Source organism: Erythranthe guttata, chromosome 9 (assembly GCF_056151865.1).
Source record: "Erythranthe guttata isolate IM_541 chromosome 9, IM_541, whole genome shotgun sequence".
NCBI classification, from domain to species: Eukaryota; Viridiplantae; Streptophyta; class Magnoliopsida; order Lamiales; family Phrymaceae; genus Erythranthe; species Erythranthe guttata.
Window position 1 is genome coordinate 13,846,441 of NC_142541.1, and position 14,335 is coordinate 13,860,775.

The following is a 14,335-nucleotide window of genomic DNA, read 5'->3' on the forward strand; positions in this document are numbered from 1 at the left end:
CAAACAAATGAGCACTTCTGCTATCTACAAGAAGAACTCCACTTTTTGGCAAATATTTTCGAAAATTTTCAGAGATGTCACATTCATAAACCACATCCGACCATCCTTTATGAAGACAACAAGGTATTTACAGATTTTCGTATGAACGATGAGGTTGAGCACCTTGAGGGAATTATTCATCCCAGTTCTGTAGATACTTTTGTGTGTGATGAGAGTGGGATGAAGATGATGGTAGAGGAACTTGAAGAACGAAATCCTATCCACATTGCTACTCCGGATTTGAGTGTGAGCGAGGAGACGAGTTTCAGATTTGAGGTAGAGCTTACTCCAAAGCTCGAATATCTTGTGTACGAGTTTGAGAGATCGGTAGGCAAGCAACCCATCCTAGTCTCCTACCGACTGATTTCCAAAGCAAACGAAAAGTACCATGGGTTGGGATGGTCATTACAAGATTGCAATCTAGTCCACGATATGATTGCAAAGTATGTATCAAGACTGACGGATGGATGCGCAATCTACAAGGCTTTGGATTGGACATAATCCGTCCAAATTGTGTCGAGCCGTCGACTGTAAAACAGGCGCTGAATGGGAGGCAACCCATTATTTATTTTTCGTCATTTATTTTGTTATTTTTCTTTTATTTTGCATTTTTTTTTATTTAAAGATAGATTTCACCCATTTTTCTTGATTTTTGCCGGTATCTCGTCCCCAAGGAAAGAAGAGTAAGAAGTCGGGAAGTCTAGGCAATTCCGGCAATTCGCCCTCGGTGCCAAAATTGACGGCACCCCATGCAACCAAAGAACACTTTCGCAACCGTAGAACACTGATCAATCTGCGGCACGACTGTTCAGGGCGTATTTCTTTCTCCTTTCTTTTATTTTCGCATTGAGGGCAATGCATGATTTAAGTTTGGGGGGAGTTTAGCTTATTTTGATTTGGTCTTTTGCATGCATATCATATAATTTAGTCTCGTTTATGTATTTCGATTTCCGTAATTGTGTTATGTTTGTCACATGCATCTCATTTAGGATCGAGTGTAAGTTGCATTTCCGGATTCTATTGAAGCAAAGCAATTAATGAATTAGTAGATGGGCTAGTTGATTTTAAAATTGAAATTATGGATAACCGGCTAATTATAGATGTATCTTCCGACTGCGTTTTTGCAACTTGTGTGGATAGCCTTTCGAATCCTTTCCGATTAAGCTTGAGCGCACTTTTCTGAGGGGTATAATAGCCTGAGGTTTGGGGGGCGAGTTAGAATTGAATTATGTGTTCACGATTTCCAGTTGTTGGCTAAAAGTTCTATCAATGGTCTTTACGTTTTTATTTTATGTTCGATGTTAAAAAAAAAAAAAATAAATAAAAATTTAATTTGTGGTATTGTTGTGATTCACGCTCTGATTTCCCCGCCTTTCTGACTCGAGCTTAACCCGTTGGGTGCACCTCGTCGCCTAAGTCTCTCGAGCTGTCGAGCTTGGGGGTTTCTTGGACTAAAGTTCGATAAATGGGTCAGGGAGATAACACAGTGGTGTCGGGCCTTGCACGAGTCACGATTATGCCCGTTTCAAAAAAAATGAAAAAAGGAAAAAGTTGTGATGAAAATCACCAAAAATATTGTAGTTGTCATTTCTTTTATTCGAATAAATAGACCTACTTATGCCCAACTCGAGTTTTTGAATTTCTGAATCAAAACTTACTTTTCACCCACATTTCTACTCAAAACCCTCGATAATTGTGTTTATTGTTTAAATTACGGATTCTTGAGTCTATCTTTCATTTTGGTGTAGAAACAACTAATTGCGTCGGTAAGAAAGTCGAATACCTTAAGCCGTATGCCATTCTAAGATTTTAGGTTATCTAGCTCGTTTCATCTTTGAAATTAATTGCAATGCTTTGACCAATCCGGCAACTTTGTGGGTGTGTTGTCTGAAAACCCTCACGAGACACAACTCGTCCTTTGGGGGTACCCAGGGGTTCAACGGCTTGTTGCATACGCTAAATGCAATCGTGTTTCCCTACGTTAGTGGCCTAGGTTTAGTTTTTTTGCTTTCGTCGTTTTTGTTTTTGGGTTGTTGTTGTTTTGTTTTGATTTACTCGGGACGAGTAAAGATCTAAGTTTGAGGGTGTGATAAGTGTTCGTTTTGCACAACTTTTACTTATCTAATCTTCGTGTTTTGGTCTTCATTCGTCCGAGTTTTCGGCTTTATTTGTATATATTATGTTGTTTTTGTTTTATTTATATTTTTAGGTAAAGATAAGCTATTTTTGCCGATTCGAGACGATTTTGGAAGCGAAGCCGAGAACCAAACCAAACACGTGCAAAAGTGCATTCTCGCGGATTGTGGCAGTGTTTGGTATTTAAAGCATAACTTTCTCATGCGACCTCCGATTGAGCTGATTCAAGTGGATTTAGAAAGCTAACTTCAAGGGCTACAACTTTTGTGAAATGCACAATTGTCGAATTCGGGCTGAAAAAGGGTCAAAACAGTGTTTGAAGTTGATGCAGAGGCCAGATCGCGATCCAGCATCACCGGATCGCGATCTGGTGGCAAATTCCAGTAGCAGCGAAAAGTTGGGGCAGATCGCGATCCGCACTTCCTGGATCGCGATCTGGGAAGGCGGTGGGCAGTTTTCGAGGTTGCCAGATCGCGATCCAAGAATCCCAGATCGCGATCTGGGCACAGAAATCGAGACTAGATATTTTTCTTTGATATCTCACTATAAATAGAAGGTCTCCTTTTCATTTTTCGATCTCTCGATAATATCTCGACAATATCTCGATTATCTTCTCGACTTCTTCTTCGGTTTTTCTTCGGTTCTCGGCAGTTCTTCGCGGGAAGCTTCGACGAGGGTTTCGACTCGGGTTTTTCATAAGCTTTTCTTTACGTTTAGTTTATGATTTCTCGTGTTCTTCATTTTGATGCTATGTTTGTAATGAACTAAGCATTTTCTTTTAGGGAAATGAAACCTTGTATATATTGATTTTGATTTCCAGATCTGTGATCTATTTGTCGTTCTTTGATTCTGTTTATGTTTTCCTGTATTAAATGCTTTCGATTGTTTGGCCAACAGTTGAATTGATTGTAAATGGGAATGAACTCGAGAGAGGATTTCTCGTTTGATTTTAGGAAAACATAGCTCGGGTTGTGGAAACGGAGACGTGATGCACCTCGGGTAGCCCTTAAGGACTTGACCTAAATGCTCTCTTAATATCAGGTTCTGAACGGAGACGTCGGACCTGTGGGTAGACTCTAACTACACTGGAGACGGGGGTTAGGGTACTTTAGTGTCTGGGTTAGCGAACATAGAATTGACAATAGATTTCGATTTGTAGATCTTTATCGATAGTACACTGGTGGATTTTACCCTAGAAGCCATCACACGTCGGAATTCCTCGCGTATACTGGCGGACCGTTGTTTTTATTATTTTTGTTTCCTTTTGGCTTCATGTCATCTCCCATCTTTTTTTCCCGTCTAGATAAAGTTTAGGATAGTATAATTACGGTACTTGGTAGATTTAGGAACTTAATTCCCTGTGGATCGATATCTGGAATTCACTATTCTACAAAACGCGATACTGTACACTTGCGGTTATTCATACGTAGGTTTTACGCGTATCATATGTAAGGTACAATATTTTATTGCAGAAATAATAGTACAATTATTTTACATATCATGTATAATGCTAGGATTGCTAGGTTTAGCACTACCAAACTACGAACTAATCCATCTTCAATTTTGGCATTCTTCTTCGATTGAACTTGATTTGTCGATGCACTTTTCACCTCACTGTCATCATATTTTGGAGTAGCTATTGTATCACCATGTGAGCAACTATAACCAAATGGCTCACACCAATGTGAGAAGCCGTGTTCGGGGCAACAATAAAAGAGCCTTCCCGGATTTTTTCTTGTCTCCGATATCATAATTGCTGTTTTCTTTCCACAACTCTTGCATTCTCCTTTTTGTATTTTAACCCACTGATTTGAGATGATGTGCTAGAAGAATCCATGGAAGCAATAGAGAGAAGTGGAGAGAGAGGTGAAAGAGAAGAGAAAATTCCACCTTATTTATAGGGATGCAAAAAACGGTCATAGTCATATTCCAACAAATAACTCAAAACTTACAGTTAACCCCCTCAGATAGTAACAGGTAAAATGCAACGGTTATATTTCAGTAAGTACAAACTATGAACAATATGACCCCTTATTAAATAAAATGCTTAAAATTACCCCTCTAAGGGTAATTTCGTCTGTAAATAGAACTATCAGAACGTTCCACGTGTACAAGGGCAAAATTGGTATTATCGGAGGAATATTCGGGAGAATAAAAAAGATTCTATCGAGTTTAACACCGTTAGAGCGATTTGTAAGATGTCTGCATACCTCAGGGGGGTTTTCGTAATTACGAGAACGTGGGGGGAATTTCCGTTATTCAGACTTACCTCAGGGGGGTTTTGGTAATTTGACCATTTTTTTAATTCTTTTTTGGGAATAAAAAAGTATTCTTGAACCTCCACCAGAAGCATTTGTTCTGAAAACGAATTTGATTTCCAGAGAGAGAGTGCAAGTTAGAGATGGCGGCCTATGCAGCTGTACTTTCTCTCAAGTATACCATCGAACAGATTCAGCTTCATCCTCGCCCTCCAATTTCTCTTGATCAAAATCAGGTTGATTCTCTCACCAAAAGCCTCAATTTCCTGCAAGAGTTTCTTGAAGTTTATTCATGCGGCGGCGGCGGCAGCAGCAACAGGGAAGCAGCAGATGTCTTGGAAAGACGCATTGCAGATGCAGCTCATGCGGTAGAAGATCTAATCGAAGCCCGAGTTGTGGATCAAATTCGCTGTGGCGGAAGAATCAATTCCGTTGACTTTTATCAAGATCTAGAGAAGGTGATCCAAGAGATGGGTTTTATCAAGAAAGATGTGATGGAGATTAAGGAGAAGAATATTGGTATAATCGAAGATCGTCTGCACATAAATTCGTCGATGCTTGGTGATTCATCAAGCTCTCCTTTAACAACGAAGCAGACCGCCGTGGTTGGTCTTGATGATCAATTAATTGAAGTAATGGATAAGCTCACCGGACAACAATCTAATCTCCGCATAATCCCGATTGTTGGCATGGGCGGCATCGGTAAGACTACTCTTGCTATAAATGCATACACGAATCCACTTATCACGGAACAATTCGATATCCGGGCTTGGGTTACAATATCTCAAACTTACAATGTGCGAGAAATTCTTGTAGAAATTCTTCTTTGTGCAAGCAAAGATGAGAGCAGGGAAATCTTGAGTGGGAAGAGTGAAGGTGAATTAGGTGAGAGAGTACACAAGAGTTTATATGGAAGGAGATATTTGATTGTATTGGATGATATTTGGAGTGTTGATGTGTGGGATGAAGTGCAACTATTCTTTCCGGACAATGGCCAAGGAAGTAGAGTAATGATAACCACTAGGCTATCAGACGTTGCTTCGATTGGCTCTCATGGCCTCGTGATGGATCTCTTAGATGATGATAAAAGTTGGGATCTACTGTGCCGGAATATATTTGGAAAAGAAGAAGATTGCCCTGTTGAATTGGAGGAAATAGGAAAGAAGATTGCCAAAAAATGCAAGGGGCTTCCTTTGTCAATCGTTGTGATTGGAGGACTTCTAGCGAAGTTGAATCCCACAAGAGAAAACTGGGAATATATTTCAGAAAACTTAAACTCAATTGTAAACTTGGAAGACAACGAGCGTTGCTTAAAAGTATTGCATTTGAGTTATCACCATTTGCCGGTACATCTGAAGCCATGCTTTCTTTATATGGGAGTTTTTCCTGAAGACAGTATCATTCATGTCTCCAGGCTCGTAAAACTATGGGTTTCTGAAGGATTTCTGAAACCAATTAGGGGCAAGAGCTTGGAAGTGGTTTCGAGAGAGTATTTGGAGGACCTTTGTGACAGAAATCTCATTAGAGTTCATCAAAGGGGTACGAATGGGAGGATAAAGTTCTGCACGATCCATGATCTCGTGAGGGAACTATGCTTAAGGGAAGCCGAGAAAGAGAAGTTCCTCTATGTCAGAAGACCGCATGACCTCAACACTCCACAAGGCATTATAAATACCCAACGCCGCATTTGTATTCATCAAAGCACAACGCGGAAGAAATATCTCCCCGAAGCTCTTCATGCATTGCAATTTGTGCCCCTTGCCCGTTCTTTGTGTTTTGAATTTGAAGGAGTTCTACCATCACTTGATCATTGTAGATTGTTGAGGGTGCTGAGTGCAGCTGATACAGATTTGAATTCTTTTGGAGAGAACACACATTGTATGTATACCCTAGAAGATGTTTTTCAGCTAGTTAACTCGCGGTACCTTGTTGTTGAAGATTTTCAGAATGATAAGTTCTTCAGGTTTCCATCTTCAGTGTATCTCCTTTGGAATCTACAGACTCTAATTGTAAAGAGTATAACTGTTGTTGCGCCCTCTGAAATATGGAAGATGACTCAACTTAGGCATGTTTTGTTCCCTGGTGGACTTGAAATGCCCGATCCTCCTCTTGGTGGGCAAGATGGCGAGTTTGTTTTGGGGAACCTACAGACGCTCTCGGTAATAAGAAATTTCAAATGTGGAGAAGAGGTGGTTAAGAGAATCCCCAATATCACTAAATTAAAAATATGTTATGAAGGTGAGAAAATTGGGGGATATCTTTCAAGTTACTACTGTCTCAACAATCTTGGCCGTCTAGGGAAACTCGAATCCTTTGACTGCTACTTTGGTGGCTTGTATAAGCCAAACCGGAATGATATGCTGCAGAATTTCATCATCCCCAATTCCATCAAGAAGTTGACTTTGAGTTGGACCTATCTCAAATGGGAAGACATGAAGACGAAGATAGGTTGGTTACCTAATCTTGAAGTCCTCAAACTGAAGTTCGACTCCTTTGTGGGAGCGGAGTGGGAAACAGTTGAAGGGCAATTTCGCAACCTTAGATTCTTGCTAATCTACTGGTGCAGTGATCTGGAATGGTGGACGACAGACAGCACCCACTTTCCACGCCTTGAGCAACTTGAACTTTTGGGATTGTATAAGTTGAAAGAGATCCCTTCATGTATTGGAGAAATACCTACGCTTGGATCGATTGAGTTGATTAATTGTAGCAAGTCAGCTGTCATTTCTGCTAAAGAAATGCTGAATGAACAAGAGGATCTTGGCAATGTAGGCCTTCGAGTTCAAGTTCGAGTTCTCCGAGAGGATAAACAACACTTGGAGAGCCTGGCTAGTCCCAACTTTCAAGTTGGCTAGTCCCAACTTTCAACTTTTAGGGACAAGAGTTTCGGCGTTTCGGAGTGCAGATAAATTTAAGAAACCGAAAAAAAAAAAAAAAAAAAAAAAAAAGGTTTTGGGCCGTTTCCGCAAATACCCAAAAGTTTATGGGTTGTACTGTAATTTAATATTTAGCCCGCCTGAGGAGTTTGAAGTTTCTTCAAATGTTCGTTTTATTTATTATATGTAAACAAATTGAGTCGAGACTCGAGTATTGTAACTATTTTACCTTTATTTAAATCTTAAATGATTTTGAACTTGTGCTTCATTTTAATTGATTTATCGAGAAAAGGGACTTTTTTGGAAGACTAAAATGTAAAAAACCGAACTCTACTTGATCGATTCGATTGCTATTACAATTTGGTCCGACCACGATCAGAGAATAAAATTCTTCTTTTTTTTTAATGATATATAAAAACTCATTCAAACATTTGTACCGAGAAAGTCTATCATACAGTCAAACGTTTCAATCCTCGTAATCAGCAGCATTCTCCAATAGATAATTGACTGCTAATTCTTCGTTGCGATCACACGCCAAAAATGCCTCGATAACAAGAGCCCTTTCGAAACCCATGGCCTCCATCTATAAATCAAATAAAAGTAACTCTTTTGAATAAAGGGTATTATTATTATTATTATAATTAAATATAGATAAGATGTTTTACGTACTCTTTCGATGGAGGCCTCCTCTTCTGGCGTGACACTAACAGCATGGGGCATGTCTTCGTCACTATCACCCTCGTCAAATATATCCCTACCAACAAATAAAAGCTGCTGACGTCACTCCACGCGTCGAGAAATTTAATCCGCAAAAAAAATCATATAAACCCTTATTTCCGAGATCTAAATAATCATATATCCCTTTTAAAATAAAATAAAATGCATCGAATTGGTGTGTGCGTGCATGTGATTATGAGGAGAGAGAGAGAGAACGAGAGATCTATCTACGACATGAACACGGCATAATTAATTAATGAAGCGGTGGAAATTGGGACCGAATTTCCTAATTCCACCAATTCCCATCCAATAATTTTCGTTTTTGGAACAATTTTTTTCATTCAAAATTTCGAATTTTTTTTCTCTTCCCTTTTTTGGCGGCAAAAGAATCATATACGAGATATTGATTATCATAAGTGTAACAGCTCACCCTTCGAAATCATCAATAGGTTCATTAATTAATTGAAGGAACTCCTGTTGGTTCTCTTGTATCAGACTCAGTAGTGATGGATTTTGTTTACCAAGCTCCTGAAGCATGGGCTATAAGAAAATAATCATTTTTTTTAGATTTAATTTAAAGATAAAAATTGCCGACTAACACGTACAATTAATTATACAAAAGCAACCTGCGGAATTTCCGGATCTGCTTGAACCATCGAGCGCAATTCTTGAAACTGGACTCGAACAGATATTTTATTAAAATAATTTTCATTGCCAGGATTTGACATAGTGTGTGTGTGTGTGTGTGTGTGTGTGAGAGAGAGAGAGAGAGAGAGAGAGAGAGAGAGAGAGAGAGAGAGAGAGAGAGAGAGAGAGAGAGAGAGAGAGAGAGTTCACCTGTTGCCTGTTTCTAAGGAAATCGAGGGAACCAAGACCAGAGCCAGGACTAGCAGTCTCCTACAAACATTTTCCGACAAACTATAAAGAACAAGGGTCACTGCAACAACAATGATACAACGATTCTTGTAAAATCCTTTAATAAGACTATAGAGCCATAAAATTATTCCAATATACGGAATCATGGAATCAATAATGAATCCATACTTTCTTGTCGGAGCGTCAGAAGCTGATCCGCTGCTATTATGGACCCTGTAAGAAAAAAGCAGAATTCATTTCACTTCAGACATCAGAATTATAAAAATAAAAAAAAAAAATAAATAAATAAAACAAATCTGATATTTACAACTTACGGCTCCAGTGGCGAAGCTGCAGCTGTTGAAGTAGGATTACCAGCTGGTGTAGCAGTAGCTGCAGGCTGTTGCAAGAGATTAATAATTAATAAACATCAAAAGAAGCAAAAGATTATTACGAGAAGGAATATATGGAGCATGTCTACAATGATACCTGGGAAGAAGATGCCGACCCACTCGAGCCCATAGGTTTACTCTAACATCAACAAAGAACCACCATATAAAAAAAGAAAACAAAAAAAAAGGTATTCACTAAGATCTCTTTAAATCAGCTTTCAGGTTTCGATATCAATAATATAGCAGTAGCAATGATGTACCACATTTAGACCGAATCCAAGAATTAGAGGGTGTTTGGTTAAGCTTATAAGATGTTAAAAGGAGCTTATAAGATGTTTTAGAGCTTATAAGTTATTCCAAAGTGTTTGGTAATTTTTTTTAAAGATAAGATCTATTACAAAAGTACATCTACCCCACCTTTTTATTTAAGATCTTATAATGAGTAAAAATAGGAAATAAGCTCATTATCCAAACACTCTAAAAATTAATAATAAAAATAAGACGTAACAACTTATCAATTCTTAAAACATCTTATCAAATATAAGAGTTTATCAGCAATTTAAAATAAGCTTAGCCAAACACATACTGTACAAACTTTCGAGATCCAAGAAAACGGGCCTCGATCAAAGAAATTACCTTGGTTAGCATGACGACAAGAAACCCATCTTCAGAGACCTTGTTTTCCGCTAAGTTGCTTTCGTCTTTCAATACTTTCCCGTTTTGAATCAACAACTGCTGACCGCTGTAATCTAGTATCATCATTATTAAATATGAAAATCTTTTGCACAAATTATTCCCACTTCAAAAAGAAACAATAAGAAGGTATCACTCGAAACTCAAAACCTATCAAATAGTCGATTTCTGCCGAACATGTTATCCTTCCAAAAAAATCCGAAGATAAAAGCTTCTTTATACTTAAATTTCGTAAGGTTTTCAAAAACACCTACTCTCAATCACAAAAATTTGCTAAAAGATACGCAAGATTGCTGTAATCTGTCAATAATTTAAGGGAAGTGCACCAAGACGATAACTTTTTTTCGAACTCAACACGGTAAAATCTAATTAGAATTAACAAAAATACCCGGTACGTAAAATCATCAAACCCTCCCGAGTCCCAATAGGTAATTCTGTTAACAAGTAACACTATCATTAAATTACTAAATTTGATTATTTTTTAAGTTTTTCCACAACTAAGAAGCCCTACTCCACATCCAATTGAGAAATGCCATAATCAATATACAAACTACCAACTCATCCCAAATGCTTGCAGTAAAAATGTAAATTGGATATTTATATTAATACTTCAGATAAAAAAATTTAAAAAATAAAATAAAAAAATTGAAACATCCAATTATTACAGAAAAAAAAATAATTCGCAATCACTGAAGTCTACCAAAAAAAAAAAAAAAAAAAAAAGAGAGAGAGAGAGAGAGAAAGAAGATTGCATACGGTGTCGTTTGGTTGGGCACTGATTTGAAAGTGGCTGCCTTTTAGGGTTTTCACGGGGAGCTTCATTCCGGCGAATTTTTGCCCAATTTCAAACCTAATTAACAATTAATTAATAAATTAGAAGAAGTTTGAAACCCTAGAAGTACGTTACTGAATACGGATCGAGAGAAGAGAGCACGAAGAAGGGAAAAAAAAGTGTGAATCGTAAATCTTGCAAGGCATGGTTTTCGATTTATTTTGCGTGATTAATACTTCACCCCTCAACTATATAAACACTCTCAATTTACCTCCTAAAACTTGAAACATTGCACTTTGCACCCCCATGGAGGGGGTGGAATTGGTATTTTAGGACTACTCGTTACTAATGAATTTATTTCACTAACAATTAAATAATCATTTAATTTTGTTCATGATTGAGGCTTAGAGAATACAGTTAAACCTGGATAAATTAATATAGCTGGACCGGTCAACTCTATTAATATAACAAAATATTAATTTATCGAAATAATAATTTAGCATGTTATCCTCGAGTCAAGACTGGAAAAAAAATATTATTTAAACAACGTTATAAATTTATCGAGGTTCTCTCGTAAATACATTTTGGAAACCTAAAGCATAAACTAAACCCAAAGAAAGATATCATATAGTATTTTGGAGACAAGGAATTCATTGTTAAATTTAATTAACTAGATATAATTAGTAGCAATATGTTTATCGATCGACAAAATTCAAATTATTCGTGTCTGCAATAAAAGTTGAAACTCTCAATTAAATACAATAAATTTAGTAGTAGTTCTCTTTCACAATTATTTTATTTTATTTTACTTATTTTAATTGTTCTTGAAACCTGCAAATTGTTTTGAAGTAATGTTAAGAGTTTTATAATACTTAGTAACTTCCACGAATTTTTATAAATTAAATTCCCCTAATTTGATTTCTTTTTAATGCGTTAAATTGATATATATTTACAAATGTAGTCAAGTCAAAATTGAAGAAATGCAAGAAAATTAATGCTAGATTTGTGTTATTATTTAGTACAAACATAATTCAAACGTGACAATACTATATCAATGTTGACCAACATAATAATTTCATAATTTGAATATAATTATGAAAATTTATCAATTTTTTTTGGTAACATTATCATCACCATGTATATTCAATGCTCAACATATAACACCATATGATGAACATGTCTTTGAAATTTAATTACACCGATCATATAATTTACATAACATTACAACAAAAAATTTAGAGAAACAACACTAAATTTGACAAATCTTCACTAAACAAATATATTTCAAGTAAATCATTCATAAAATCCACCACTCGAGTTTTCAAGTATAAATACATGATCAACCTACATGCAAGAAACACAACAAAAAAACAATTTTACCGAAAAAAAAAAAATGGGTTCTACTCGTTGTGCTTTCTTGATTTCAACGGCAATTATCTTGGTTTTGATCACACGTTCATCGAGTGAACCGGATGCTGCAACTCAAGCATTGATAAACAATATTTGCGGACAGACGGACGATTCCAAAGATTGTCAAAGATCTTTTTACGGAGATTTGTACAGCGACTCAATGGATGCTAAAGGGCTAACCCAGGTAGCTCTTGCCCTAACATTGGAGAGCGCATCCGATACACGTATATACCTACAGAAGGCGCAGTCGGATGAAAAGAGACAAGATGTTAAAAACCTCTATAGGATTTGCATAACGCAGTACTTGTCGTTGATAAGTAATTTCGAAAACGCGAGCTTGCACTTTGCAGAGGAGGAATACAAACTCATGATTTCCGATATCGAACCGTGCGAGAGGTTCGTGAATTCGTGTCAACTTGTTATGGGCACAAAAGTGGCCAACTTGGGTGCGAAGAATTTGCATACCAAAGTGCTTGTTAGGATGTCACTTATTAGTGGTAGGCTTATCCAGGGTTCGTAGATGCTGCAGTCGTCGATCGGGTGATTCTGCACCATTGATTTATGAACACACACGCACATTTGAATAAGTGTATTTCAATAAGTGTAGTATCTAATAAACATCCGGTTATTGGGAAAAAAAATTATTTTTTATGTAATAACTAGTTTGGCAATCATTAATAAAATTATCTTCTTCTAAGTTATCTATAAGTTTTTGAATAAATTAAGGAGATAGGTTTAATCATAGCTTGTTTTATCTCGTTGTGATGGAACTCAAGACGCGCGTGCTCTTTCAGTTTTATTTTCGATGGGGATTCTTTCACCACTTCCGACCTAATTCTTTCTTTCTGCTTTTAAGTGATTGTGTTTGTAGTTTCTTCAACAACGGTGACCGAAAATATTAATTAGTTAAAACGACATTTAACATTTCAATATTCATCGTAATATTGATCTATATTTTACAACTTTATACATACATATATATATATATATATATATATATATATATATATATATATATATATATATATATATATATATATATATGCCACCTTCCAAATGTTTTCAAGGGCCTCAATATTTAAACAAAATAACAATTTCAGTAAGTACAAAGTTAAATGCTCTTTTCATTGAGAAATTTGAGGATTCTCTAATTTTCATAATTAAGGATAAGATAATTAATTGAAAATTAAACCAGCAAATTAAATGGAGTCACAAAATCAGATCCAGCCACTGCCACAAATATAATTAATTCGTTTTCTGTAATAAGAAACATTATTAATTTTAGGCAGTGGTTGTATCTGATTTAGTGACTTCATTTGATGATGGTTTCTTATATTTTGATGGTTTTGAAACTGCAAATTGAAAAATATAAATAAAATTTTGTAGATGGAAAAAAAAAAAAAGAACAAAAAAAAATTAGGATCAAGAAACATGAACACTTATTGAACCAGAATAAGGTCACGTGCTAAAATAAAATAAAAAGATTAGGGAATGAGAAAAATAGAAAGACTTTTTATCAGAAAAAGAAAAAAAATGAAATGATGAAACTAGCCCTATTGTTTCAACAGAAGAGAGATTGGAGCTTTAAATAAGGGGAGTTAGCGAGAGAAAGAGAGAGAAAGAGAGAGAGAGAGAGAGAGAGAGAGAGAGAGAGAGAGAGAGAGAGGGAAACGTAAACGGAGGGGAAAGTCGGGGTTGGTAGGCGGTCAGTGAAATGCTACATCGAGTGAAATATATTGAATGATTTTTGCGCGTGTGTGTGTTTCTTTTTTTTGTTTTGTTTAAAGATTTATAGGTGAGTAATATTCGATTGCAGCTCATTTATATATGATCATTTTCCTTTTAGAGGAAAATCTAAAAATGGAAATATTATAGGGTAATTTGCATCAGTGGCGAATCCAGAATTTTTGCCAAGGGTGTTCGGATTAAATATAGTAGAAAATATGATGGTTAGGTAAAAGTTTACGGGGGTTCGGGGGCAGCGCCCCCGATTTTTTTTTAATACTATAAACATTAATTAATAAAAATATGTAATATTTTCAAATTTAAAGGGATTATTTTACAAATTTTGGACTAATTTAAGAAATATTTAGACATAAAATTGGTGAAAATATTGAAGGAGTGGTAAACATATTAAAGTTGCAAGTAACAAAATATGTAATTCATTAGCAGATTTTGAATTTTTAA

The 14,335-nt window shown here is 36.3% G+C and overlaps 3 protein-coding genes across 3 annotated transcripts; 2 read left to right on the plus strand and 1 right to left on the minus strand.

Moving 5' to 3' along the window:
- The first annotated feature begins 4,576 nt into the window (after positions 1-4,576).
- On the plus strand, positions 4,577-7,566 carry LOC105975900 (putative late blight resistance protein homolog R1A-3). The gene has a single exon (XM_088822977.1). It carries the CDS (start codon positions 4,577-4,579, stop codon positions 7,286-7,288), a length of 2,712 nt encoding a protein of 903 aa, XP_088679103.1. The 3' UTR covers positions 7,289-7,566.
- A 61-nt stretch (positions 7,567-7,627) lies between these two features.
- LOC105975901 (ubiquitin receptor RAD23b-like) lies at positions 7,628-10,642 on the minus strand. The gene is made up of 9 exons (XM_088822793.1): positions 9,910-10,642; positions 9,371-9,412; positions 9,217-9,281; positions 8,965-9,115; positions 8,864-8,923; positions 8,653-8,700; positions 8,457-8,566; positions 7,979-8,063; positions 7,628-7,892 (listed from the first exon to the last, which is right to left on the minus strand). Exons 1-9 carry the CDS (start codon positions 10,033-10,035, stop codon positions 7,776-7,778), a joined length of 804 nt encoding a protein of 267 aa, XP_088678919.1. The 5' UTR covers positions 10,036-10,642; the 3' UTR covers positions 7,628-7,775.
- Positions 10,643-12,131: 1,489 nt separating this feature from the next.
- LOC105975515 (uncharacterized) lies at positions 12,132-12,668 on the plus strand. Its single transcript, XM_013000711.2, has one exon. It carries the CDS (start codon positions 12,132-12,134, stop codon positions 12,666-12,668), a length of 537 nt encoding a protein of 178 aa, XP_012856165.2.
- The last annotated feature ends 1,667 nt before the right edge of the window (positions 12,669-14,335 follow it).

Excerpts from the sequence above, each read along its gene's own strand:
- LOC105975900 (XM_088822977.1), top strand. The coding sequence starts at position 4,577 with ATGGCGGCCTATGCAGCTGTACTTTCTCTCAAGTATACCATCGAACAG.
- LOC105975901 (XM_088822793.1), bottom strand. The coding sequence starts at position 10,035 with ATGATGATACTAGATTACAGCGGTCAGCAGTTGTTGATTCAAAACGGG. Across the intron at positions 9,413-9,909 it reads TTGTCGTCATGCTAACCAAG|AGTAAACCTATGGGCTCGAG; the intron begins GTAATTTCTTTG and ends TGTTGATGTTAG. Across the intron at positions 8,924-8,964 it reads GTTGTATCATTGTTGTTGCA|GAGACTGCTAGTCCTGGCTC; the intron begins GTGACCCTTGTT and ends AAATGTTTGTAG.
- LOC105975515 (XM_013000711.2), top strand. The coding sequence starts at position 12,132 with ATGGGTTCTACTCGTTGTGCTTTCTTGATTTCAACGGCAATTATCTTG.